Source organism: Eschrichtius robustus, chromosome 5 (assembly GCF_028021215.1).
Source record: "Eschrichtius robustus isolate mEscRob2 chromosome 5, mEscRob2.pri, whole genome shotgun sequence".
In the NCBI taxonomy this organism is placed as follows: domain Eukaryota; kingdom Metazoa; phylum Chordata; class Mammalia; order Artiodactyla; family Eschrichtiidae; genus Eschrichtius; species Eschrichtius robustus.
In genome coordinates this window covers 87,410,830-87,437,914 of record NC_090828.1, presented here as the reverse complement: position 1 = coordinate 87,437,914, position 27,085 = coordinate 87,410,830, and the positions used below count along the sequence as shown (strand labels likewise).

At 35.5% G+C, this 27,085-nt stretch overlaps 1 protein-coding gene across 1 annotated transcript in view; it reads left to right on the top strand.

Moving 5' to 3' along the window:
* Positions 1–27,085, top strand: part of ARHGAP15 (Rho GTPase activating protein 15) — a 584,102-nt gene that overhangs the window by 77,211 nt on the left and 479,806 nt on the right. The window contains exons 4-5 of the mRNA XM_068543993.1: positions 3,161–3,248; positions 22,817–22,906. Of these exons, the coding sequence (XP_068400094.1) occupies positions 3,161–3,248; positions 22,817–22,906 (178 nt within the window). The remainder of the gene's footprint in view (positions 1–3,160; positions 3,249–22,816; positions 22,907–27,085) is intronic.

The window sequence follows — 27,085 nt, the reverse complement described above, 5'->3', positions numbered from 1 at the left end:
ATTAGTGAACAGACTTCAGGCTTCAGAATCGGAGAAACTGAGTCTGACTCTAAGTGTATGGCCTTAAGTAAGTTACCTAAACACTCTGAACTTTGTTTTCCATATTAGTAAATGGACAGATTAGTACCTTCATCATCTTTTAAAGTGAAGCTAAGTCTCCAGTAGACAAGCAAACTTATACTAGGTACTCAAAATAATTTATGCTAATTATTATTTTAAAAGAGATCATGAAAAACTGAATTAAAATTGGAGCCTCTAAAACGTTGAAAAACAGCATTCTGTTTTTCTTTTTGAAATGAAATTATCTTAAACAAATTGGAAAAATCTTCACTTGTATTCATAAAGACATTGTTTGTAGTTTATAAGATCAAAAACAAATTGCACTGTATGTAAAGTGCCAGAACAATTCATATTACTAAGTTTCCAATACCTGCAGTTCTTACCCTATTCAGCTTGTTCATCAGATTCACCTAAGAGGGAACATTTCACAGCAGTTCAAAGTTCTAACTGTGAACCATGAGGTAATCGAATTTCATGCAACTTCAGTTCTAACCAGTTCCAGTTCCAAGTTTAAGAAAGGGAAGAGTAATGCCAACACATTCTATAAACGATCAACATCTGAAAAAGATCAAATCAGAACCATTTACCCAGGGCTTGCTATAGACAGGAAGCAAATAAGGTATAGAGTATCTCTTGCCAGGAGATGAAAAATATAGTGGGAAATGCAACAGGCAGGTTAAATATAGGTTCCGTCATGCCCGGGGGTGTCCCATTCTCCTTGGTTACATATGGTCAAAGTAAGGGGTGGAGATAAAAATGATGCCCAGTCTAGACCAGCAGTCCCGCCAATGTTTACTCTATCTTGGGCCATCTAATATTATGACCTGCATAAGAAGAAGGCAACAGGTATTCCAATTCATCTTGCTGCTACTGTTACCTAAAACGAGAAATGGGAACTAAGGCAAGGGAAGAAAAAGGTCTATGTGGTTTTCATTTTTCCCCCATCTTATTCATCATTTGATTGAAAAAGTGACTATTTGAAGACAAGTGGGTCCAAGAACATAGTGTTCATATTTGCATGTTGAAAAATACACATTGTGTTTGTTTTGTTTCTGTTTATCCAGTTTTTTTTCTTTTTAACACAATGGTGTATCATTAGGAAAGCTTCAGGCATGTAAGAGCAACCTAATCTTGTAAATATTAACTTTACTGAATCACAGCTGTCCTTTAAATCAAGCCCCTAGAGACTATGAGGCAAGTGGAACTAAATTACACGAAGATCTTAAATGGTCATTTAAAATGTATCTTTGTGTAGTTTTCTATGGACCAGAATAGTCTTTTTGTAACCTTTTCTAAAAAATCACTTTTGTAAAATGAATTCAGCTATTCTGAACTGAGTGTTAAACCAAAGCAAACTGCAGCAATATGATGTAATAAAAACATATGTATATTAATCTCCTTAGTCTTTTACCATCTAAAACATTTGTCTTTCTTCATGACACAAATATACATACATCTACGTATTGAAGTAATACATGTTCAATGCAAACAAAAATCAAAAGCTGTGGTTTCACTCTCTGATTTAACTATTGTTATATCCAGCTTTTTTTTTTTTACCCCCATGCCTAAGTTTAATCATTGACTCAACGTATACATATTTAGTGCCTACTCTGTCCAAGGCACTGTTGCTTGTCACTGGGGGTATCTCTGTAAGGATGAAATGTTTTCTGTCGATTTGGGGCTTTTTATTTAATGGGGGAAAGAGAAGTGAAATTTACAAAAAAAATTTTTTTAATTTATCCTAAGTGCTTTGTGAGGAAGTCATGGAAAACATATTTGAGGACATAATATTTGAACTTCGATGAATGGGAATTGATAATCAGAAGGGCCTGGGATGGGTGAGGACAATCATAGGTAAATAGCACAGCATGGTCTTATGAACTACATATTATATTATGGTCTGCATTAAAATCTTCCCGTATCAGGATTCTGCTAAGCACAGGGTTCATTAGTCCATTGTATGACTCCATTATATGCAATTTATATAACCTATCTCATTTTTTGATATTTTAGATGCAGAATTAAGAAATGGTGCACTTCATTCTTGTGTACAGAGCCTTAACTTATGAGATGATTTCTTTAGGATAAATTTAAATTCATAGTAATGGGCTTGTTCAATCAAAAGATATACACATTTTAAAATATTTTTTAAAAACATATTGCCAAATTCACTCCTGAAAAGTTGTTTCCACTTCCACCAAAACTGTATGGGAGAATCCATTTCTCCATACTCTCAGTAAACCTTGGTATTATTCCTTCTAATTCTTGCCAATTTGATTGGCAAAAAAGTAAAAAGCATTTGACTCCCTTTATTTGCATTGAGTTTCAACATTGAAAAATATTGTGAACTAGGCAGGTAAATTAGCTGGTTAGTTTTGCAGACTCTGATGTATACTAAACCAATGAAGAGATATAACGATGAAGGACGAGGTTCTGATTTCTATTTTTACTTTGCTGTTTTTGGTTTGCTGCAGAAACATAGACTTTTTATGGAGTGGAAGACATGGATACACGAGGTTGGATTTTTGATAGCTGAAAAAGATTTGGGGAAGATCTACAAATGATGAAAATTTTACTATAAATGCCATGATATATAAAAATTACAGAATATTTTTATTATTACCTAAATTCCATACCACCTGTAGATTTTTTTAAAATTATTTTTTAAATTTTATTTATTTATTATTTTTGGCTGTGTTGGGTCTTCGTTTCTGTGCGAGGGCTTTCTCTAGTTGCAGCGAGTGGGGGCCACTCTTCATCGCAGTGCGCGGGCCTCTCACTGTCGCGGCCTCTCTTGTTGCGGGGCACAGGCTCCAGACGCGCAGGCTCAGTAGTTGTGGCTCACGGGCCCAGTTGCTCCACGGCATGTGGGATCTTCCCAGACCAGGGCTCGAACCCGTGTCCCCTGCATTGGCAGGCAGATTCTCAACCACTGCGCCACCAGGGAAGCCCCCACCTGTAGATTTTAATAAAGAAAAGATTTTTAGGAATTCTGGTTAAAAGTAAAGATAGTCTCTACTTATTCCAAATGTTGCTCATACAATACCTGTGAATGATTTCTTCAAGTGATAGTGCTTTTTTTGCTTTTTTCTCTCCTAAGGAAAAACTGGTCTACTTCCTGGATTGTTCTTTCTAGTCGAAAAATTGAATTTTACAAAGAATCCAAGCAGCAGGCTCTGTCTAATATGGTGGGTAGTTTTCTGTTTCTACTATTATCATGTTTACAGAAGTATCGTTGAATTAAAAGTTTGGTTTCAACAGAAATCACACTAAAGCCTCCAAGCTATCAACATCTGAAAGCAGATGGAGGAAAATGACTCAATAAACTTTTAATCAGATGAAGGGAAAATAGAACTTAGTGTTTGTTTTATCAAGTGGTGCATTTGGAGAATAATCACAAAATGAGATGAATGGCAAGCAGCTCTCTAGTAATGGGAAGGTAACACTTTAAATTAAGGTGCCATTTATAAATGCTTTATTCTTATTTATGAAATGATCACTAAATGCAGCTACTTGCTCAAATAATGTAGTATAAAGTATGTTATAAAATGCATTAGTAATAAATACTTAACGGATGAGACTATGGAAAGCTGTTTTAAAGAATATTACAAGGCGTAAATCGTATTAAACCATGTATGTGCATCTTTAATACATGAATTTAAGTTGTTATCTAGCATGCTATAAAGTGCTTCACACATTAATTAATAATAATAAACTGTTTATAAATGGCACCTTAATATAGGGTGTTACCAATGAGGAAAGACTCTAAGTTAACAAAGTGATTTTTTATCTTAGTCTAACTGTGACATTCACTACATCCAGCTAACCTTTCTGAACAGTTCTATGACTCCATCTAATGGAACTAATACAATTTCTGTATCCAATAGTTATTACAAAGTGAAATTTGTAGGGCTTCTTGATTTGTACCTGGAGGAGGGCCTCATATATGCCCACAGAGATTTGACAGTGTTAGGAAGTAGGAGCAATTCTGAGCTAGTTCCTGGGGCAATTCAAGCTCAAAACCTTGCTGCCTGAACACCAGAGCTGCCACACGATGTTGGAGACAGTGGGCAAGCAGCATATCTGACAGCCTCCTGAGTAGGAAGGACTCCGGGCAGGAACCAACCTGCCATACCCCAATGGCCTGATGGGCGGCAGGAAAAAGGGGTCTCCTGGCAGGAATTAACCACAATGAACTAATTTGTATTTGGCAGGTAATAAAACGGTGGAAGGTTCTTTGCTTTCCAGCCACTAGTCGTGTTTGCTATGTAATCCTCTTTAAATAGGAAATAGAAAATCATTTGCTAGGAGATTTTTTTTTTTTTTTTTAAAGGAGAAGATTTTAGTAAGAACAAAAGGTAGCATTTGGCTTGCTCCTGATAATTGCAATAGCCTTTATCCCCAAGTAGCTTGCTGATTTTGGAGTCTCGGTGCAGCCAATCTGTAAACTAATTATGAATAAATTAAAAATATATCTCAGTCCTTTGTATTTTTAATTTAAACTGCCTCAGAAATTTGTTTTAGGGTTTTGTTTTGTTTTTATTTTTTGGCTACAGTAATGTTGAGATAATCTTTTTAAGAAAAATAAGGTACCCCTAAAGGCTAGGTACAAAACAACTCCCATCCACCCATGGGTCCTTTGTCTTCCCTCTGAATGAGTTCTAAAGGGGAAATCAGGAAGGGAGGAAAGTCACTTGCCTTGCTGAATTTGGCTGCTGAGAAGATGATCTTCATCCTGCTGGGTGAGAAGAATTCCGTTGGAGCAGAGTTTATGTGAATGTGCTGGGTTAATGGGAGAGATTAGATTCCAAGTTAAAGCATTTGGTTTATTTTTATTTTATTATTTTAATCTCCTCATACCAGGAGATAGTTATCAGATGCTTAATTTTGTACAGGTGGAAGAAAACTCCCCCTTACTGTAGGCAAACCTTGCAAGTCAGCTCACTAATTGCATGCCTCTAGTTCAAGCTTCAGAACTGTTGTAAATTGACAATAGATTTTACTTTTAGAGGAAATTTGTTAACCCCCTTTTTTTTTTTTTTTTTGACAGTCCCTATTTACTACTTCTAGTCCCATTTTCAGTGCTCTTATGGTTTCTCCCAGACACTCATTGTCTTCAAAGCAAATTCTGGGCAGGAACTAACTGTGTCTTGTGGTAATAGGGGAAAGAATTACAGATTCCTGTTTGTACTGCATGAATTGTCTTGCTAGTCAAGTTCTTGGATACATTTCTAACCAAATATAAAGGCCTGGTGGGATAGCCCACATTTACCAATTCCAGTCTCAGAGAAATGATATGATGATTACCAGGCCTTGATTAAAGATACTGTGGTTTTATTTTGAAAGAGACTTATGCTCAAGTTTCTGAATTACTCTTGTGCCCCCTTACACATGTCCTGGTATTACTGTTCATTGTACTTCTGGGAAAGTCTGTCCTTTTCTCCAAGGGGGTCTGTAGAAGCTGCCTAAGTGAGTGCAAAATGTGGTTTAAAAGAGTAAATGGCATTTTAATCTGTACAGGAATGATCTTTGAATGTTAATGCAGTGGTGAGACAAAGCAGCAAAGTAGCTAGGAGAAGGGCTTTGAAGTTCAACCACAGGGAGCTTTATTCTAGTTTTGGCACTTAGGAGCTGACAAACTTATTCAACTCCTTTGAGCTTCAGAATCCTCATCTGTAAAGTGGAGATAGTAATATTTGCCAAGAGAATTAGTAAGGAATAAAGTTAGTTAATAAAATAAATAAAAATATGCATAGTAGCCATAAAATAGTTATTATATTCTAATATACTCCATTAAAATATAAATATGCTATATTCTATAGTACATAATATAGGGTATAATATAATTATAACTTATCATTATACTATCTTAGTTTTGCACTTGAATTGATTCACACATGCGTAAAAGAAAAGGTATATTAATTCAAGGAATACCAGCGTGTACTGTCTCCAAAAAAAGAAATATGCATCCATAGGCAGCATAAAATATTGTGTCTGAGCACTGAATAATTCTGAAAATGAAGCCATTTCTCCATTTGGGGTTCTAGATGTAATATCCTGCTTGTCCATATATATTTTCCTGGGGCCCTCATCTTCCTCCATTGTCTCTTAACCTTACTGCTTTCACATTTAATACAGAATGCCACACAGTGTTGTGCCTGATCCCACATTCCATGTTTGGCTATATTTCTTTCTCACTGAAATTCTTTCAGTTCATAACCAAGTCACATTTTTATCAAAAGCAGCCTCCCCCTGAAAAGAAACACAGTCACTTTGCTGGTGTGTATGAATCAGAGATTCATAGGCTCTGGGTCCTTAGTGACCTATTCAAGGAAAAGGAGGACTGACCTATTCTGTTTTTCTTTTTTAATAAGGACATTAAAGAGTAAAGTACTGCCTACTACTACTGTCACTTTCTAACAGAAAGGACATTGTATAATACCCCAATCCTAAATATAGCTGGGATAAAACCTCAAAATTAAAGACAGTCTTCACCAAGAGAGGAAACTGTCTCCCTCCTACGTCTACATACATTGTCTCTGTTTTGTTCACTTCACCTCAGACCAGAGAAAGTTTGATCCAGACTGGCTGGCCCTCCCGTGAAAAGGAGCATTGGAAAACCAGTGGTGTCCTTAGTTCCGGATTTTCTGGATTACAAAGGAAAGGACAGTGTTCTTATTCTGTATTCTGATTTGTAACTCACTTTAAAATTTTGAAATGTTGTCACTGGAAAATAATGCAGAAACCATTTTTAGTAAAATGTATAAAACATGTATGTATATTTTAACAGTTATAATCAAACTTCTACATAACCACCACCCAGGGCAAGATGCACACCCTGCCAGCCCTCCAAAGCCCCACCCCTGCCTATTGTCCGTATGTCATCACAGCCTCTCCCCTTGCCACAGACTTAAATGGCATTTTAGTCATGATTTTATCACCCTTTATTACTTTCCCACCTATATCTATAGCCCTTAAAAATATAGTACACTTTATCTGCTTTTGAATTTATAAAATGGAATCACAGCATGTGTTTCTTTTGTTTCTTGCTTCTTTCTCTAAATATCAATATGTCTTGCTTTTTCCTTCCTTTCATTTTGTTTTAATCATTTCATATTCTTCTTTACTGTTTTAGGAGTGATACACTTGGTGTTCTGTTAGTGACTTGCCTAGAATTATAACTTACTGAAGACTAAAGCTATTCAAATATTACTTTAGAATATTTTTAATTCACTTATCACCTTCCCAATGTATATGCTATTTCTGTCTGTATTTTAATTCTTTCTTTTCTTTTTTAACACCACTAGACATTATTTATTCTCTTTTATAGAATCAATATTGATTTTTATTTGCCCAATATTTGCCATGTTCCTTGTTATTTATATATTCCTGTATCTTAGACCTTCCTTCTAGGATTATTTTTTCTTCTGTTTGAAGTACATTCTGAGAAATTCCTGTAGTAAGGGTCTTGTCGTGACCATCTGTCTCAGCATCTGCTTGTTTCAAATGTCTCTATTTCTCCATCATTTTGGAAATATATATTCTCTCTGGATATAGAATTTTGAGTTGGCAGTAATACTCTTTTGGCACATCAAAGACATCGTTCCACTGTTTTCTGTCATCCATTATTGTTATCAAGAAGTTACCTGTTAATCTAACCACTGTTCTTTGGTTGCTCATAATATTTTCTCATTACCTTTGTGTTTCCACTGTTTCACCGTGATGCATCCAGGTGTCAATATCTTTTTATTTTCCCTGCCTGGATTGTTGGGCCTCTTGAAATTGATTATAACTGTCATTAAAGTATTTTAGAAAATTCCAAGCTATTATCTTCTCAAATGTAGCTTCTTTTACATTTTCTCTCTTATTTCCTTCTAAGCCCCTAGTTAAACCTATGTTAATTTTTATCACTCTATCCTCCACATGTTTTATATTCTTCTTTCTTTCTGTCTTTCTGAACTGCATTCCAAATAACTTATCTTGATTTATCTTCTAATTCTTTAACTCAGTCTCCCTTTGTGATAAACATTATTTTTATTTCATTATTATAATTTTTATTTCTAGAAGTTTGTTTCTTTCTTAAATTTACTATGTCATTTGTTATAGGGTTTTTTCCCTGCATGTTAAAGACTCTCTTTTATTTTTTGAAAATTAGAGGGCATAGTTTTTTTATATTCTGTGTCTTGTGATTCTAGCATCTGAAGTCTACATCAGTCTGTTTCTACTGGTTCTCACTCACGTTGCTTTGTTTCCTTGTGTGTCTGCTTATCTTTGACTGTGTGCTAATCATTGTTATTGAAATATCATGGGAGGTTCTCTGAGGCCTGGAATAAATGTGTCCTACCCCAGAGTGTTTTGTATTTTTCTAAATTGTCTGGGGGCACTTCCAGTGATTGATTAGATCAATCTTAGTTAACAGTTTAAAATTTTTGAGTTACGTGTACATAAAAGGAGGGCTACAGCTGTGCTACACCTTATCAGGGATAGAATTATCGTTCACTCCTTCTTCTCTTAACATTGTTCATCTACAAAGGCAGTCTCCTTTATAATCCCTTGGGATTAGAGAAAGGGAACAAGTTTAATATTGGTTCTCCTTTATCCCTTTATAATGCCCTCAGGCAAGGTGCAGTTATTTTGATTTGAGATTCTGCTTTTCTCTGTGGGTTCAGATTCTCACCTCCAAAAAGTATTTACCCTGGATGTTCCCACTATCTTTTCAGCCTTTCAATTCTTTTAAGGTTGATTTTAAAAAGAAATATTTTATCCAGCATTTTTCATTGTTTTCACTGGGAGAGTTGATCCAAATAGCATAGTTTCTCATTACAATCTACCTCACTTTCATTTAAATATGCATTTGGTTAATCAAGTTAGTGCTATTTATATAAGCCTTGGTGGGAAAAGACTTCATAAGAATATGTATTGAAATCCTACAATGAACAGCTTGCTCGTTAGGGCTACATATAAGGCATAGAGATATAATCAAGATATAGTCTTTGCTTTATAGCATCTCTGCCAAAAAATAGGATGAGATGAAATAAGAAACATAGGAGAGTTTTTTGTTGTTGTTTTTTTTTAACATTTAAAGGAGGGACAGCTCACATCTGTGAAAGATTTGAATTAGGCCTTGAAGGATGGTTATAATTTCAATATGTGGAGATTTGTGGGCAGGGAAAATTCCAGTGGAGTAAAAAAATATGAACAATGGCATGAAACTGAAAATGGGCAAGGTCTGTGTGCTAAAAAGAGAAATGAATTTTTTAGTTCGGTTGGAAAATAGGATAAAAGAAAAGGATTGAGAAGAATGCCATGGGCTGAGATTTGCTACCAGGGGCAACTCTTTAATAAGGTGTGTCAGTATTCTCCAGACATCTTCCCCCTAGAATAATCTCTCATGGTTCTTCTTTTAACAACTATATACTGAACAGCAGTATGACCCAGGTGTTGCTTGTCTTAAAAAGACCAGTACTATCACAGGGAAAAGGCAAGAGAGGAGATGATTCTTCTAACTTCAACTCATTTACTCCAAGAGCAAAAACTTTTGTCTCCAAAGCAGCTACAGTATTATTTGATTCATCTAGTGGCAGAGAAGTCCTAAAGAAACAAGAGCTGTCAGTTTGATTTATCCTCTGAGGCCTTGAATCATACCCCTTGCATTTTTCAGGTACACTTACCTATTTCAGTACCGGCATAATATTTCAATTGGCTCCAGCAATTCACTTGCAACTTTCCTCCTGTGTATGGGCTGTACTTTGTGATTTTAGAGCATCTGCTTGATATGGAGTAGACCCTGGACTCTAGCTATGGGATGTGGCAAATATGCACTCCTGGTTAAAAAAACCAAAGTTGATGGATTGCCTCATGGGGAAGAAGCTGTGTAATTTAGAGAACTCATTCATTTATTTATTTTATGAACTACTAACAACTCCTAACAGGTGTCACACAATGTGTTGTTAAACCCTAGAGATATCCAGATGAATAATATATAATCCCTGCTGTCAAGGTGCTTATAGTCCGGTAGGGGAAACAGAATCATATGTAGGTTTATTATAATAGAACATGACTAACATGATAAAGAAATATAAGAAAACATGCTGGGGAACCATAGGTCTAGCTACAGGTAGCTCTTTCCCAAGGAAATTTTTGTTGCAAGTAATGGTCAGCTTATGTATCTCTCCATTAGTTCATTCTGGAAATATCACTTAGGGTCCTTGATATTAAGCCACGATGCTAGGTATTAGGAAAGACACAAAAATGAAACAAACTCAGATCTTTCACTTGAGGGTCTAGAAACAAATAGAAAGCATGCCCATAAATCAAGTAATTGTAGAGAAAAAGTAGACATTGATAGTTACTCCAAAATGGCATGAACAGAGACATGGGTTAGTTTCATGGTAACTAAGAGGAGAGAGATATGGCTTCCAGCTGGAAAGGATTCTAAATATATCCGTTAGTGGAGGTGACATTTGAGGAAGTTTTTGAAGGCTGAATAGGATTTCATTGCAGAAATGGGGGGAAAAGACACTTTACATGGAAAAAAGGGAGTAAGCAATGATAAAATGTGGGAAATTAATTCCTTAATTTATTTGTTTATTTTCCAGATATTATCGATCGCTTGCCTTGTTCCACATACTATGCTAGTCATTGCTCTTAAAAATGTTTCTTGGTGGTTCCCTGAGTCCTAGGGTGTATATGCCCCAGTCCAGACTATTTTGTGTTTCTTCTGTAAGTTGTCTGGATGCACTGCCGGTGAGGGATTGCCTCAAAAAAAGTTGAGGAACAGTGTTGTAGGACAGCAAGCACTCTGACTTGGTTAGAAAGTCAGTGTGGAATCAGCTCATGAAAGACCTTGAACAGGATTGTGGGAAGAGATGATTTCTTTCTGAAGGCACTGTGGAGCCCTTTATAGTTTATACTACATATGCTCAAATTAAGAGAGATTCAGAGTTTTCAGAGACAGTTTGGGGAGTTAAGATATATTTTTCCTACAGTTAAAACAATGAAGATAGGACTTGTTAAATTATTTGAAAAACCTATTCTAAAAATATATGGAAATAGATGAGAGTAATAACGCCTGTGCTCTTATTGACAAAGATAATAGCAAAACGGCTAAGTCTGTCATCATTATGGCCCAATGCATTTAGTAAATCACAGGGCATCTTCTTACTCAGAATATATATTAATATTCTCCTATGACCTGATCTTTTAGCAGCATGGTCATTGCTAAAGAAGTCCTAGTGCAAAGAAAGCAAGCAGGGTGATTCATCTAAGAAGAACTAAAAAATACGCTGTGCCCAAAACATGGGTGTATCAGCACATTAGTGAGCACCAGTAGCAACCTGGAGGTGTTTTCATGTGATTCCAGAATATATGCTCAGTGTGGTACCCTACTGAGATAAATGCATCATGCAAAGTCTATTTCTGATTAGGAAATTTCTTGTCTCCACATCCACCAAAAATCAGACCAAGTGGACCTTACTTCCTTTTATATTTATCTCATGGTACTCAGAAAACTTAGTGTCACTTTTGACATAAATTCAGAAGTATTATAAACATTTTAGGGACTATTTCTCCCCTCAAACTGTATAGTTCTAAAGCCAGTATGTTTGATATGGAGCCTACATGTTGATTGTGTATGTAACTGGGATTTTTTGGGCTACTTTTATGTGTTTTACTTTACATTGTACTAACACTTCTAATCAGAGGCAAACACTGGCAAATTTTACTTCTAATGACAGAAAACTCTTCCAAGGCATTTAATAAACGATTAACTTTTTTAGACCACTCATTCAGCCATAACCTTGAAAGCAAAAAAAGAGTATTATAAAAGACTTCATTAAAATAATTTGTTTACTTTTTCTTAATATTATTTACTTCCAGTGCAAATAATGAGCACAAGCATTAATTAAATAATGCAGTGTATTTAATGTTCATTCACTGTAGCATGACTCTAATAACAAAATGGACTTATTTATGGGAGTAAAATGATGTGATTTAGCAAAAAAAGATGAAAATAGTTTCAATCAGAAAGCTATTCATGAATTATTGAGTAATCTGTACAAAATGAATATGGAATGATTTTATTTTTGTAAAGTGAGTGTTAAGCCCTTATTCAGATCCCTGCTCAAAAAGATCATAAAAATGGAGGTGCAAACAATAGATCTACCAACCTCAGCCTAACGAAGGCATTTTAAATTCTCACAATAATAGTCCTCTGGTGAAGTCAGCATGGTTAACATTGGGGCAGGTTATTAGTACAGCCATAGATTGCACTATCATACGGTCTCAACACACATTTAAAAATTAAAAGAAAAAGAAAAAACAGTCCAAAATCTGGAGGATGACAGGTGGAGATCAAAGAAAGAAAGGAAAAAAGGAAAAATGAATTCTAGTGTTTTATTAACACAGACTTTGTAAGGAAAAAAATGAAATCAAGTGATCGATATTAATATAAATGAAGCCATGTTCTCTGGTTATAATTTTCTCAAGATTTGGCCATTAACCACAATAAATTCTGTATCATACATAATTTTTAATAACCACAAAAATCTATGAAATTGATAGGATGCTTTATAAATGGATAATAGCTTACTGTCCAATAAACCTCACCTTAGGCTCTTTCAGAAAACTATTTTAATTATGAAGCTTGACTTTCTGTGGTTTATCATTTTGGTCAATGTAATACATCTGATTTAGAGCTTACATTTCTCTAAGATAAAGCGGACTTTTACTCCACAGTGCAGTTTTAAATTTACTGAATATATGTATTTATTCTTCCTTTAAAAGTCACTACTAAATTGAAATGCTCTGGGAAGAAGTATACCACATTAGGTAGAAATAGGGGCTTCTAATTAGGAATCCCAGGTTCACATTTTATTTGTTGCTAAAATTCTTTGATGTCTCAGCTGCAGTATGGGGTTAATAAGAGTACCTACCTCATAGAGCTATCGTGAGATTGTGTGAGGAAATTGATGTAGCAAGCCTGACACACAGCAAACATAATAAATATTAGTTATATTTATTATTGGTATTATTGGTATTATTATTACATGAAGCAATTGAGTATAGTGGTTAAGAGAACAGACTTTGGAAGCAGAATTGGATTCAAATGTACAAACTCACTTAATGACAGTATACTTCAAAATCCTTGCCTTAGTTTTCTTAACAATAATATCAAGATTTTTCAGGTAAAGAAACACTACCTGCTGTCCAAATACAATTCAAAATGTCTTCAGAACCTCATTTCTTACTCATACCATAGGCCAAAACAGATATTCCTGCAGCTTTCTGCTACATTGTGCTTCTCGCATCGTTTGGTTTTGTCACCCCCTAGTGGCAGATGAAGGAAACGTTAAGAGAGCATAGGAAAATCTGCATGTTCTTTAAAAGCTGTGAGCCCAGAGGTGTCTCACATTGTTCTTGCTCACGTTCCAGTGATGCGAGTGGGTAATGTGGCCACAGGTTGGTGCAAAGGGGGATAGAAAAAAATGGAGCCTTTGGCTGGTGAGCTATTGGGTTGGCCAAAAAGTTCTTTTGGGTTTTCCTGTAACATCTCATGGAAAAACCAGAATGAACTTTTTGGCCAACCCAATACTTTCCAGTGACAACTCTAGACTCCTGAAGAGGGAGCCCTGCACACATTTCGATGGAGAGCTATGCCTCCCTGACACAGGAGAGTAACATCAACTGTCTCAGTCCTGATTCCCTAGAAAACAAACCCCAAATTAAGCATCCATGCTTTATTTGGGAGGCATGAGCCCAAGACACAGAGAGTGAAGTAAAAAGGAAGTGAGGCAGGAGATGATGCGAAATAGAAGAGAGGATGTGATAGCATGCTGGCTACTACTCTACAGTGAGCCTCAGAGACACAGAGAACCACTGGGCAGGTGTACCACTTGACTTGCGAAGAAGCTGCAAATAAACTGGAGAAAGCATGAAGCAGTCTGTAGGAGGAAGGGATGGAGGTAGGAGAAGGAATATATCGACCCTGTTTCTTCCCATTTCTTGCTTCCTTTTGGTTAAAATTTATCACCTGGAGTATTTACTCCCTGTATTATATGGATCCTGGGCACACCCTTGGATGGCTATGCAGAAGGTCAGATCCTACACCCTGTAAAATAGTATTTTATCCAAATCTGGATGTGGTAGGGATGTAAAAGCCAGTCTGCACCTTGGCAACCAGGAGGGCCTTGCATTCCAAGAAGGTGTCTGGTCATCCACAGGAAGTGGGACCATATGGGCCCAAGCAGCCCTGGTCATCTACAGGGACAACTGAGGCAGACTGAGAGAATGAGGGTCTAAGGAGGGAATCTGAGGAGGTGCCTGAGGCATCAAAAACGTGCCCAAGTTGCTCACATTGCAGAATTAAATAGTTTTTATGTAGTGTAAATTTAAGGCAATATAAGCATGCAACAAACATAGATTAAATAGAAGCTATTATATTTATTCTAGCAAGATTTTGATTCAGGAATAAATGCAATAAATTCTTAAAAAGGGGAGAATACTTTCTCCTCAACAAACAAACAAACAAACACATAACATTCTAGTGCCCCAAATCACTAACAAGGCTTTGCTTTTCTGAAAATCTGGTTTGATTTGGTCTTGTAATATACTGAGAAATTTCACTGGAGAAACAATTTCAGTTATTATTAACACCATTTATATTCATATACATAAAACCCACATCTTACAATCAAAGTATCCTCTTCTATGTTGACAGCGGCCATACTTTAGGCATTAATAAGATCAGGTATCCATTCAGCACTCTTTCCTAAATCATTTTGCCCAAATGAGAATTTATAAATGAGTTTTATCCTCCTCCATGACTGATTTTCCAGAATCAAAACCAGTTATGTGATAAAACTTAATTCCTCTAAACAGATTTTGTGTTTCATGTTTCAGACTGATAAGGACAATCTGAGTCTATATTCTGGAATAGCAATTAATCCAAAATAAAAAATGGTAGCTAATAAACTGTTTCATAAAATCTGAGCCTTGACTTTTTTTCAACCACATCTAGTAATAAGGGTATGAGAATGAGTGGCCCAGTGATTTGTTGCCCACACACATGCCCAGTCTTCATCATGGAAAATGCCATCAAGCAAAAGAGCATCTGGCCTTTGATATTTTCTTAATATACATTAAAAGCCCCCAAATATCCCATAAAGAAAAATGGGAAACTTAATCCCAAAGGTTTAATCTAAGTCAGAGAAAAATATATTATGGAGAGAATACCCTGTCCGCTATTATTGAGAAATGGTAAAGATGGACTAAGAGAATAATAAAAATCAGAAGTGGACAAGACCTAAGATCAATTTTTAATGACTTCACATTTCTCCAACAAAGAGGCTTTTATGTTTTATTGTCCAGAAGCAGTAACTTTTAAATAATTCTGTTTAAATATTTTAAAATCAGTCATTTATATTTTAAGTTTACCCAGAATAGATATATGTATACTCTTAGGCTTAAGTCTATATCTAGTCAATTTTTAAAAGTACATTTTTATAATGATGTACAATGTGATACATTGGCATCATATAGTTCAGCAGACTTTTTCATGTGTTTTATAGCTGTAGAATCAGAAATACGTTTTCTATTAAAGGATTCTTTAATTTCAGACTGAATAAAATCTTGACTGTCTTCCAAATAAATTCTACAACTTTTCTGAACTACTTATTCCAATATTTAACAACACTTAAAACACTGATAATTTTCCCTTCTAATAAAGTCTAGTCCCTAAAGTTGTTCTTCAAGCCTAGGTCTTTCTGCTTTAACTTTGTAAAAATAAACAATTGATTAGGATCATTTTTATATAGTCCTTCATTTACTTATCTTAGTTTTCTTTTCTTGAGGCTAATATTTTTATTTGCTTGACTTTTACCAAAATCACTTTAGCTTTTTCTGGCATACTTTTAAATTCACCCCAAATCTCTATTATTTGCTTCAATTTTGCCATAAGATCAGTTCCTATTAAAGGTCAGTACAAATGGGAATGTATTGATTTTTATGTCCTAAATATTTCTCATTTTGTAAACTATAATTCTGAGCTGTATTTTTAATTTTATTTATTAATTCATTGGAATGAATCTGCAAATTTTCTATTGCAATTTTCCATCCAGTTCATAAATTCATTCAAAGGTTAACAAACTTCTGTTGAGTGCTTACTTTGGGCCACTTTGCTAAATTTGGGGAAAATAAAGACCGATAAGACAAACCCAGCTTGTTCTCTGATTGTATAGCTGGGGGAAAGAGACACATCCAAAAGTAGTTGCAATGTGTGGATAACAAAACAAATTGTAAAAAAAAAAAAAAAAAAAAAACTGTTTTTCAGAGTAGGGGAAATGGTGAGAAGGAAGGAGTGACTGCCTACAGAGGTGAAGGAGAGCCTCGTGGAAATTATTTTGGAGTTACATCATGAAAATGAGCAGGATTGGGGCAGATGGCAGGCAAGGAGAGTGGATGAAGAGAGAAATAACTGTGTTCCAGATGAAAAGGGTACATGCATACTCAGATCCCCAAAATACAGAGTTGTGAAAGCATGTTGCATTTTGGAAACTGCCTTGAATTCAGCATTGCTGGCGTATAGAAAAAAGGAGGGATGAATGGAACTGAGAAGGTGGTTGGGGGATGATGAAGAGAAGCCTGTATACTCTACTAAGGGATTTGTACGTTATCTTGTAGATAACAAGTTTTCTAGGAGAAATATTGTGAGATTTGTATTTTAGGAAAAAAATTCAAAATGTGGAGAATGAATTGAAATGGTTTTTTACTGAGTTCAGAGGAAACGGGAAGGAGAGAAATTCAGATGAGAGAAAATAAGAACTTAAATGAGATTGTGATCTCGTTCTGGAATTTGGGCTTTGTACCTTTTGGTTGTGGCTATTGATGGAAAGAGGAGAACTAAGAAAGTGAAGAGAGTGAAGGAGATAAAGAAATGATTAGCCAAGACGAGCAGTAGAAAAAAGGGGACAAGTCTGAGAAGAAGACAGTGATTTCAAGGAGATGTCTGTGCTACATCCTAATGATAGTTAGAAAATAGAGTTTTGGCACATAAGAGGGAACTGGGGACCAGAGGAGCCATGGGGAGTGAACATAAATAAGCGATGGATCAGGCCACAGGCAAAATCAAAACTCACAGCAAGCATGTAAACTATGAGAAACAACGAAAGCCTAGAACCATGAACCAGGGATTACTAACATTTAAGAAATTGGATAAGGAAGAGAAGTCAGTGAGAAAAAAAAAACAGAGAAGGAAAAGTATAAAAGGTGAAAGAAGAATTTGGAGAGAAAATGTCTCCTTAGCTGAAGGACAGAGGGTTTTAAGAAGGGCCAGCAGAATCTCATAGTACTACAGAGTTCAACCAGAATGTTGATGGGAGAGAAAGCATCAGACTGTTTCTGTTGACCTTAATGGTTAAGACGAATTTGATTAGCCAAGGAAGGGGATAAAAGATTGCAGTGGGTTGAGAAGAGAATAGAACAGGAGCAGAGAATGTGACTGCAGGAAACTCTGAAGAATCCTGGTAATCATGAAAGGAAATTTTAGGTGAGATTGAGAAACCATGAAGTTGTGGCATTGGTGCTTGCTTTCTTCTATTTTTTAATTTTTTATGATCACTTGAGTGTGATTATAGTATAAAGGATATAATCTACTTGAGGGAAAATAAGGAATGAGATTGGATAGAATTAGGAACTATAGAGGAAAAACCTTGGGCTGAAGAAGGAGCATCTCTTACTCTGAGGCAAAACAAGACATGCCTTGTGAGTTCATGCAGTATATGGCACTGAAAGGCCAGGTAATTTTGATGCGCATAGATGACACTGTCATGCCCAGACATGGGAGTTCATTGGACAGGTGGACCAGAGTCACAGACCCAGGTCCAAAATTTTGGGAAACAGATGCAAAAGTGGGAAATGATGACACTTACAAGGAAGAAATAGAAAATGGTAATTCTTACTTTGGGACCTGAAAAAGGCATTATGTGACCTAGCAGGAGGAAAGGATAGGTATGGAGGGGAGGCAGTATATTGTGTTGTGATAAGGACTTGGGACTTGGAGTCAGATAAAAATGAATTCGTATCTCAGCTGAGGTCCTTATTAAGTGCATGAGCTTATGTAAGGCACTTAACCACTCCCTGCTTGAGTTTTCTTCACATGTCAGTTAAAGGCAATGGTATTAACTTCACAAGTTTGTTGTAAGGAATAAATGAGAAGTTGATATAAAGCTTTCAGAGGGCAAGACATATAGAAATCTATTAAAGTTTCTGTTTGTTCATTTGCATTACACAGACTAACTATGAAAGAGGGAAGAATGGCGAATGTTCTAGCACCAGGGCTCTATGATCTCTCTGAATTATGAGTAAGCCATTTGGTGGGCTTGAAAAAGGTAAAGCTTTGGGAGAGAGGTACCATGAGGAAGAGTAGAAACTGACTAGGAGCGCATAAAAAGTTTGCAAAGTATTCATGACATTGGTCTTGGTAATGATTTCATGGATAGTTGTGTCCTTATCACAGTAATAATAGTGTTGCTAAGTAGAGTCAAAAGCCCCGCTGAAGTAGGTGGCCATTATTTGTAATGTTACTACATTGAGTAGTCAAGTTATTTCTCTAGAATTGAGGAATATGAGGAAGATTGTAGAAGAAGAAAAAGTGGATGAGAGAGTGGAGTGGATCATCGAATGAGGGAGGGAGAGAGAGAAAGAAAGAGTGAGAGAGAGGCTGAATTGACTGCGGAATCAGAGGCACAGGTCTGGACATGAAAGGAAGTGAAATCAAGGGCTTGAGAGGCTGGGACAACACACAAAGGTCTGCAGATTTCAATAACCTCGAAAATCAAACGTAACAAGGTGGGAGTAAGGCAGATTCAGAAAGTGGGATTTGTTAGGCGGAAAGCCCAATGAAGATTGCTAATGTGGAGAGGAGGTAAAGCAGTGAGCTCATGAGGAATGTAAGAGATGGGTCAAGGTCACATGAATGAGCACTAGGAGGTGACTAAGTGTAATGGGCAGTGTTTGGACTGAGATGAACCCAAGCCAGGTGCCAAAGCCATCGGATTTAGCATATGATGCTGATGAGAACAGCTAGAGTCTGGCAGAGCTAGATGGTAAGCACACTGGCAAAGCTTAGATTGCTTTTTACCCATAAGTCTCCTCTAGCTCTCTCTCTCTATAGAGAGAGTCTGTAGATAATTATACAGAGTCTGAGGCTAGGATGTGATTCTTAAAGGAAGAGTCAAGATATAGGCCAACACAGTAGCTAACACACTTACACTTAGTATATATACAATAAGTGTTTATTGCATGATTCTGTGAAATCCTAGGTTCAATCCACATATAAGTCCATTAAACTGTTTACATTTTGCCAAATCACAAAGCAAAGACTGCTTAACCATTAAACCAAATACAAATCTTGCTTGTTATAAAATTGGGAGTTTTAAGATGCCCAAACCTTCCTTCCAAAGCACAAATGCTAGTTGCATTTTGGTATTTCCCTTCATGCACAAATTTAGCAAATATTCATTGAACAACAACTATGTACCAGGTACTGTACCATACATTGGAAAAATAGTGGAGGAAAAGGCAAACAAGGTCCCAGCTCAGGGAGTTAAATTCCAGTGGGAGAAAAACACAGTCAGCATATAAAACTATATATATATTAATTTCGGTTAGGAGGAAGGCTGTGGTGAAATTAAAATAAATAGGTAGAGAGTAATCAGGAGTCCTGGAATGCCATGATTTTATATAAGACAGTCAGAGAGAAGACCTCTGACAAGGTGACATTCAGCTGAGACATGATGGAGAAGAAGGAGTCAGCCATGTGAAGATTGGGAGGTATTCCAGGTAAACAGGTGGTGTAAAGGCCCAATGGGAAGATCAAGTTCAACAGAGAAGGACAGAAACAACATCAATATGTCTGTACTAGTCTAGTAAGAAAAGCATATCTTTTCCCAAAATGTTTCATGTTTTAGCATGAATATGATCATAGCGTATATTCAATTTTTAAGGACTACATAGTGGTTAAAAACAGACTCTGGAGGGGCACTGCTAGCATTTAAACCCTGGCACCTCCTTTTCTACCTATGTTACCTTGGGAAAGCTTACCTAACCATTCTGGCATATTTTCTTGCCTGTAACATGGTAATAATAATAATACCTACTAGGCTTCCGTGGTAGCGCAGTGGTTAAGAATCCACCTGCCAATGCAGGGGACACGGGTTCGAGCCCTGGTCCAGGAAGATCCCACATGCAGCGGAGCAACTAAGCCCGTGTACCACAACTACTGAGCCTGCGCTCTAGAGCCTGTGAGCCACAATTACTGAGCCCACATGCCACAACTACTGAAGCCCATGCCCCTAGAGCCCGTGCTCTGCAACAGGAGAAGCCACTGCCATGAGAAGCCCACACACCGCAACGAAGAGTAGCCCCTGCTCGCCACAACTAGAGAAAGCCCACATGCAGCAATGAAGACCCAACACAGCCAAAAATAAATAAATTTATAAAAAATAATAATAATACCTATTTCATACAGGTATTATAAGAATTAAAAGAATTGATAGCCATAAAACACATAGAGAAGTGTTTGGCCCATAAAAAGTGCTTCTTATATAAAATCATCTTCCATCTTTTTTTCCTGACTGCATTATGTGGGAGAGATAATCCTTTTTATAGCTACTTTTATTTTTATTTATTTATTTATTTTTTTGGCTGTGCTGGGTCTTCGGTTCGTGCGAGGGCTTTCTCCAGTTGCGGCAAGTGGGGGCCGCTCTTCATCGCGGTGCGCGGGCCTTTCACTATCGCGGCCCCTCCCGCTGCGGGGCACAGGCTCCAGACGCGCAGGCTCAGTAGTTGTGGCTCACGGGCCCAGCTGCTCCGTGGCATGTGGGATCCTCCCAGACCAGGGCTCGAACCCGCGTCCCCTGCATTAGCAGGGAGATTCTCAACCACTGCGCCACCAGGGAAGCCCGATAATCCTTTTTGTTATATATGTTTATTGGTTCTGAGTGTCCCATAATTCAATTAACTGTAGAAGCAGGTTTTTCTTAATTTTTCTATGTCATAAATCACTCAACAATGAACATTATTATTGTGCCTTGAGATTTTCCACAGCCGTGATGACCTGGGTGGCAGATTATGGGAAAACAGTAAAAATATTTCACTATCTGAAGCATCCATAAGAGTCATGCTCATCTTGATTAGTTTTTCCTGAGATTACTACCAAATAACAAAGGAAAGCTATGCTATCAATTGCCATCTTGCCAGCCAAATTTATCCTGAAGGAAAGTTATGCTTGGCCTGTATAATGTTTCCAAAAAAATTTTTATTGAGTTGCCAAAAATCAAAAAATCTCACAATTTACTATTAAAAAACCCCATATTTCTGGCTTCTTCTGAAAAATAATTTATTTCTTTTAAACCGATAGAACATAGTGGCTATGAGGCAACAATTGTGGACAGATTTCTTATAAAATTTTTGCAATTTTTTCCATAATTTGATGCTTTAACCTAAAGTTCATACTGTTAAACACATTGTCTAAAAATATTATAAGCTTTTAAACTTTAAAGTATTCTATTGAAAATGGCTTGAGGAAAGTGAATTTATCTATAGGAAAACCTAGAGTAGCTCAGAACATATGAAAATAGTTGGAGTCTCTGAAATGTGGCTTAACTTTCTTTAAAAATAGTAAAAAATCTCCCAAACAGGTAAGTTTTTGTTTAACGTTTGAAGTTTTGCAAATTTAAAGTTATGTGTGATTCACTTGAACTAAATAAAAATATGAAGAGACAAATACAGAGGATATTCCCATTAACTGATTATTATGAATTACTGAAGTAAAAACAGCTTTTCAGTAACATACACATTGTATTGTGTGAAAGGAGGCACACGCCATAATCTATTTGATCTAAATTAAATTTACTAAATACAAATACACATTATACTTATGTGTATAGACTTAAAGTCTGAAAAATGAATTTCTAAAAGGCATACAGTTGGCACTTAATATTTATTAAGTCTGTTTTTTCTTTTTTTCAGCTTTATTGAGATATAATTGACAATACTGTGTAAGTTTAAGGCATGAAATATGGTGATTTGATATATAGATATACTGTGAAACGATTACCACAGTTAGGTTAGTTAGTAACATTCATCACCTCACATAGTTACCTTTTTGTGTGTGTGTATGTGTGGTTCTAACATTTAAGATCTACTCTCTTCGCAATTTTCAAGTATACAGTAAAGTGTTAACTATAGTCACCATGCTATATATTCGATCCCCAGAACTTATTCATCTTAAAACTGAAAGTCTGTACCCTTTGACAAACATCTTCCAATTACCCCAGTGCTTGGTAACCACCCTGTTTCTATGAGTTAGACTTTCAGACTCCACATAAAAGTGAAATCATGCAGAATTTGTCTCCTGTCTTACTTACGTGTGTATGTGTGTGTGTGTATATATATATATATGTATATATATATATATATACACACACACACATAATATAAAACATTATGTTATATAAAACATTTTCTTTATCCATTCATCCATTGATGGATTGATGGACACTTAGGTCATTTCCATGTTTTGGCTATTGTAAATAATGCTGCAATGAACATGAGGGTGAGGATATCTATTTGAAACTGGAAAAAAGGTAAGAAAGGCTTTACATAAATATATAGCTGCTAAGTCAATAAAGCTTTATTTTTTCTGACGTGCATCTCCAGTGTTGTATGCTTTTTATTCTTATGGCATTTTCGTTTGCAGAAAACTGGGCACAAACCAGAAAGTGTGGATTTGTGTGGGGCATATATTGAATGGGCCAAAGAAAAATCAAGCAGAAAGAATGTCTTTCAGGTAAGAATGCTACATAGATTCAAATTATTCCTATTCCTTCTAAATCTGAGCTCTCTTGGGTAATCAAAACAAGACTACCTTGTTATGATGTTTTCATGTGCATGAACTAGTTGTGTGGAGGTCATTGTGAAAAACCTGGCTTCTCTTCCTTGTTGAATTTTGGTTGTTTTGTTGTTTTTCCCTGGTGACTGGTTGCTATCTAAACACAAAATATATGTTGTGTGGTGATTTATTATATACCCAAAAGTCATTGAATTTTGCAGTGTATTTGATAGCTGTTTGTGGTTCAAACCTAGAATGCTTGGCTTAAATAGATTTAATGTAGGACTTTCAGACATAAACAAAGTAAGATTTGCTAATTATGATAAACTATTTGCATTCATTGCCATTCCTGCTTTCCAGTCATAAATTATATTTACCAGTGTAACTTGGGGGATGGAGAGAGCTGAACAGTTATAAAAATTGGATTTTTCATATTGTATAATTTAATTTTTTGGAAAAAAATAACTGTGATTAATAATTTCAATCATGTTCCTTTGAATGGAAAGCACCAGATGAAATCCTTGAAAGAAAGGAAATGGGAAAACTTAATATTTCACATATGATGTTACTGAAATCCCTTTGGCAATTAATAACTTCAGATTATGGAAGTTGATCTTCTTCTATATTTACATGACATTTAATTTACTTTTGTATCTCCAAAGTAACCGATAACTTTATAGGTGTATTTTAGAATTTATATCATTTAGTAGGAACTAGATTATAATTATTATATCAAATGTCTTCTGAGACCATTTTAGCCCTTGAAGAAAAGTCAATTCTGTTCTTAAATGTATCACTAAAATTAATGTATTGGGTCTTATAGAAGTATAGGTAGGTGACATTTCTTATCTGAACTCTCACTGGGAAGAAAAAACTGATTTTCAGTTTGTTTTTGCATTTTCCAAATGCTAAATGAGGTCTAGCCAAATAATTTGGACTTAATGTTAATTAAAAAAACAAAACAAAACAAAATGAAAAAACACTTTTAACGTATTATGGAATAACTTATTTTTCTGATTATAGTTGAATTCTATTTAGGTATTCATTTTTATATGGTAGAGTTTTTTTTGTTTTTGTTTTTCGTTTTAACCAAAAATGAGGAAGAAAGAAAGAAAGGAAAGAAGAAAAACAAAAAAAGAAATAAAGAAAACTAAACATACTTGCCAAGAAATCAAAGGACTAAAGCCAAAAGTGATTAGAAGGTGAACTTACAGAATCAAGAAGTAAAATTAAATTTTGTTTTAAAGTGAAGAATTGTAGATCAGTGATATACTCTGTCTCCCAATTTCTTGCTTTTTTTTTTTTTTTATTCTGCTATAAATAAGAAAATTTAGGGGCTATAATCCTAGCCTCTCTGACAACCTAGATAATCAGTATGGCTAGTTCTGAACAGGGCAGGGTGAGCTAAGTGGTTTAGTTTTATTATGTATTGTGAGTTTAGCATCCTAATCATCAATGTTATAAAATAAAGACATTAAAAAAGACGAAACAAAACAAAAATAAAGACATTAAAATTTGACACTGACATAATTCTTGAGTAGTAGAAACCCTCGGAGTTGAACTAAGGAAGACTTTTTCAGTTCCTTCTGTTAACCTTATGAAGACTTAAGTTAGATCACAAATGAGGATGATAATCAAATATGCATGATGTGTACAGGGCTGCAAATGTGGAAGAAAATATTTAAGTATAATTTTACATAGCTGTGAATATAATATGCATAGATGTATATTTAAACCACTACATTGATAATACGTATCATCCTAACCTTTTCGGGGTGTGACTACCTCTGTTATAATATTTTACTCATTTTTCTTATTTCTGAATGTAGGTACTTCCAAAGGTATTAAAACTATTCTCACTTTTGGTAGCCTTTCAGAGGTGAAAATCTTGCCAGTTAGCTTTGTTTGTAAGGTACCTGAGCAGTTCATGGGACTTCGGTTTTCTTACATCCAGTTTATCTTTTTTTGTCTTGTACCCTTTAGTTTAGAGAAACAAGAGGTGATGATAAGGATGTTGCAAATAATAAAACTAAAGAAAGATTCAGGTTTCATTTCCTGCTTCATTCTTTTTGGGGTGAATCATGTGGTTTTCTTGTCATGCTGAAATCTTTTCATCACCTAAACACATGAGCTTAGGTAAAATTGACTAATACGTATCCATAGTGAAAGTAAGCATTTCGAGAGGAACAATAGAGATAGCTTTTATAGTTCTGTTAACAAAAAAGCATCGGGAAGGATTTGTCAGAGAGCTAGCTCTAGATGACTTGCATCAATATTTGATTAGGTACATTAGCTGGAATAACTCGCAAATGATCAGAATAAACATGATTATATCTCAAAAACATGGTATTAAGGCATTGTTGGTATCTGAGTGTGTGTGTTCAAGGGTTTCATTACCTACAGGATAATGAAGTATTTCTTCCTCAGTGGAAAAGACCATCACAGTTTTAGCCGATGTGCTACATCAGAAATAGCTTTAGAATACCAAGTTTGAATTAGGCATGGTGTTCAATCTCAGTCTATGAATTATAGATTACAGATAGCAAATGACTATTGAGATTTTTGGTTCAAGAAAAATCAAGGAAAAGCAAAATTAGAAATAATTTAAAATTTGAAATCTGTCTTTAAAAAGTTGATGGATTAGCAGTTATATGCCACATAATTACAATGTCTCTAGAGAAGTTGAACTTAAAATGAAGAGGAAAACAAACAAATATGTGCCTGAGATATGCTTGAAAGACTCAGAAGCAAACACTTGTGACACAAAAAAATGGAAGGATTTCATTTGTTTCCTTTGTATATGTCATTTGGACATTTGAGTTCATTTTCTTTTTGCATTAAAAGTCAAATTTTCTTTATAGTCAAAGTCTTATTAAACTCTTGATGTAGATTCAATCTTATTTGATTGGTACGTAGTAACATAACTGTGACAGCATTAATTAATTAGGTTTTGTATTCAGCTATTCTCAGTAATTCAGAATGATGCTCACTGGCTGAGTTCAAGGACATCTGCCTATTTTAGAGCAGTTTTTGACATAAGTGGCTTTAATAATAAATAATATATTAAAGATATTTAGCAACTTCTATAATATATATATGTAAAGTAGACATAGACAAGTCATAATATGTGTTTAAAGTATAAATGTACATACTTGTATGCATATATGATGTATGTGTCAATGTATATATCCACATGTAATAGCTTGACGTTAAGAAATAGAATGGTCCTTTCCACACACATACACTACCAACACTGAAAGACATATTGTACTTATTATAAAGGTCATACACACTCTAAGTTAAACTAGTAAATGTTCATTGCTGCTAACTTTTGTTCAATTCTGCATTTAGCATAATTGTCAAGGACCATCACAAGTTTGATGTAGCTTGAGAAAGCATTTAGCAACCGAGTAAATTGTAATGAAATGTGGTACAAGTTTTCTTAGTTAAGAGCAACCCTAGGTCTTCATCAGGGAAAGAGTGAATAAAAAGATTTATGTTCAAATCACATGTTTTAAGCATTTCTGCTAAGTGCTAGTTTGCTCTTTGGTGTTTAGCCTGAAATTTAAAGCACTGAGGATTAAAAGGATTACAACATAATCTTAAATAATCCTAAATGTCATTTACAGAGAGATACTTGTAATAACTAAATAAAACCATGTGAAAGGATGGCAGTATTGTCAGGCAGCATCTGTAACATAAGCAGTGCTTCTGTCACCTTCTCTTTCCTCACGGATACGTCAAGCATTTACAAAGCCTTTCAATAGAAGTTCAATTGAGAAAATGGTTGTAAAATAATTTATAACAATCAGTAATTTTTAAACATCTAATATCTTTTTGTTTCAAAGTTGAAGGAAAAGTTTCACTCAGGTTTCCTTCCTTCCTTTGAACATAAGGCTCTCTGAGCTAAACAAACAAAGTCTGGGGAAAAGGAGTTCATGATATGGCTATCAAATAAATAGATGACACACCTCTAAAACATTCCCAACCTCCAAGAAGCTGCCCTCTTATTAAATATATGATGGTCCCAAGCACTGTAATTAATTCCATGCCTTTTAATTTAGCACTAAAATATTCTTTACTCCTGTCATGTAAATTAGTTTTGCCTCCCCAAAGAATATACGAAGATAGAGACTA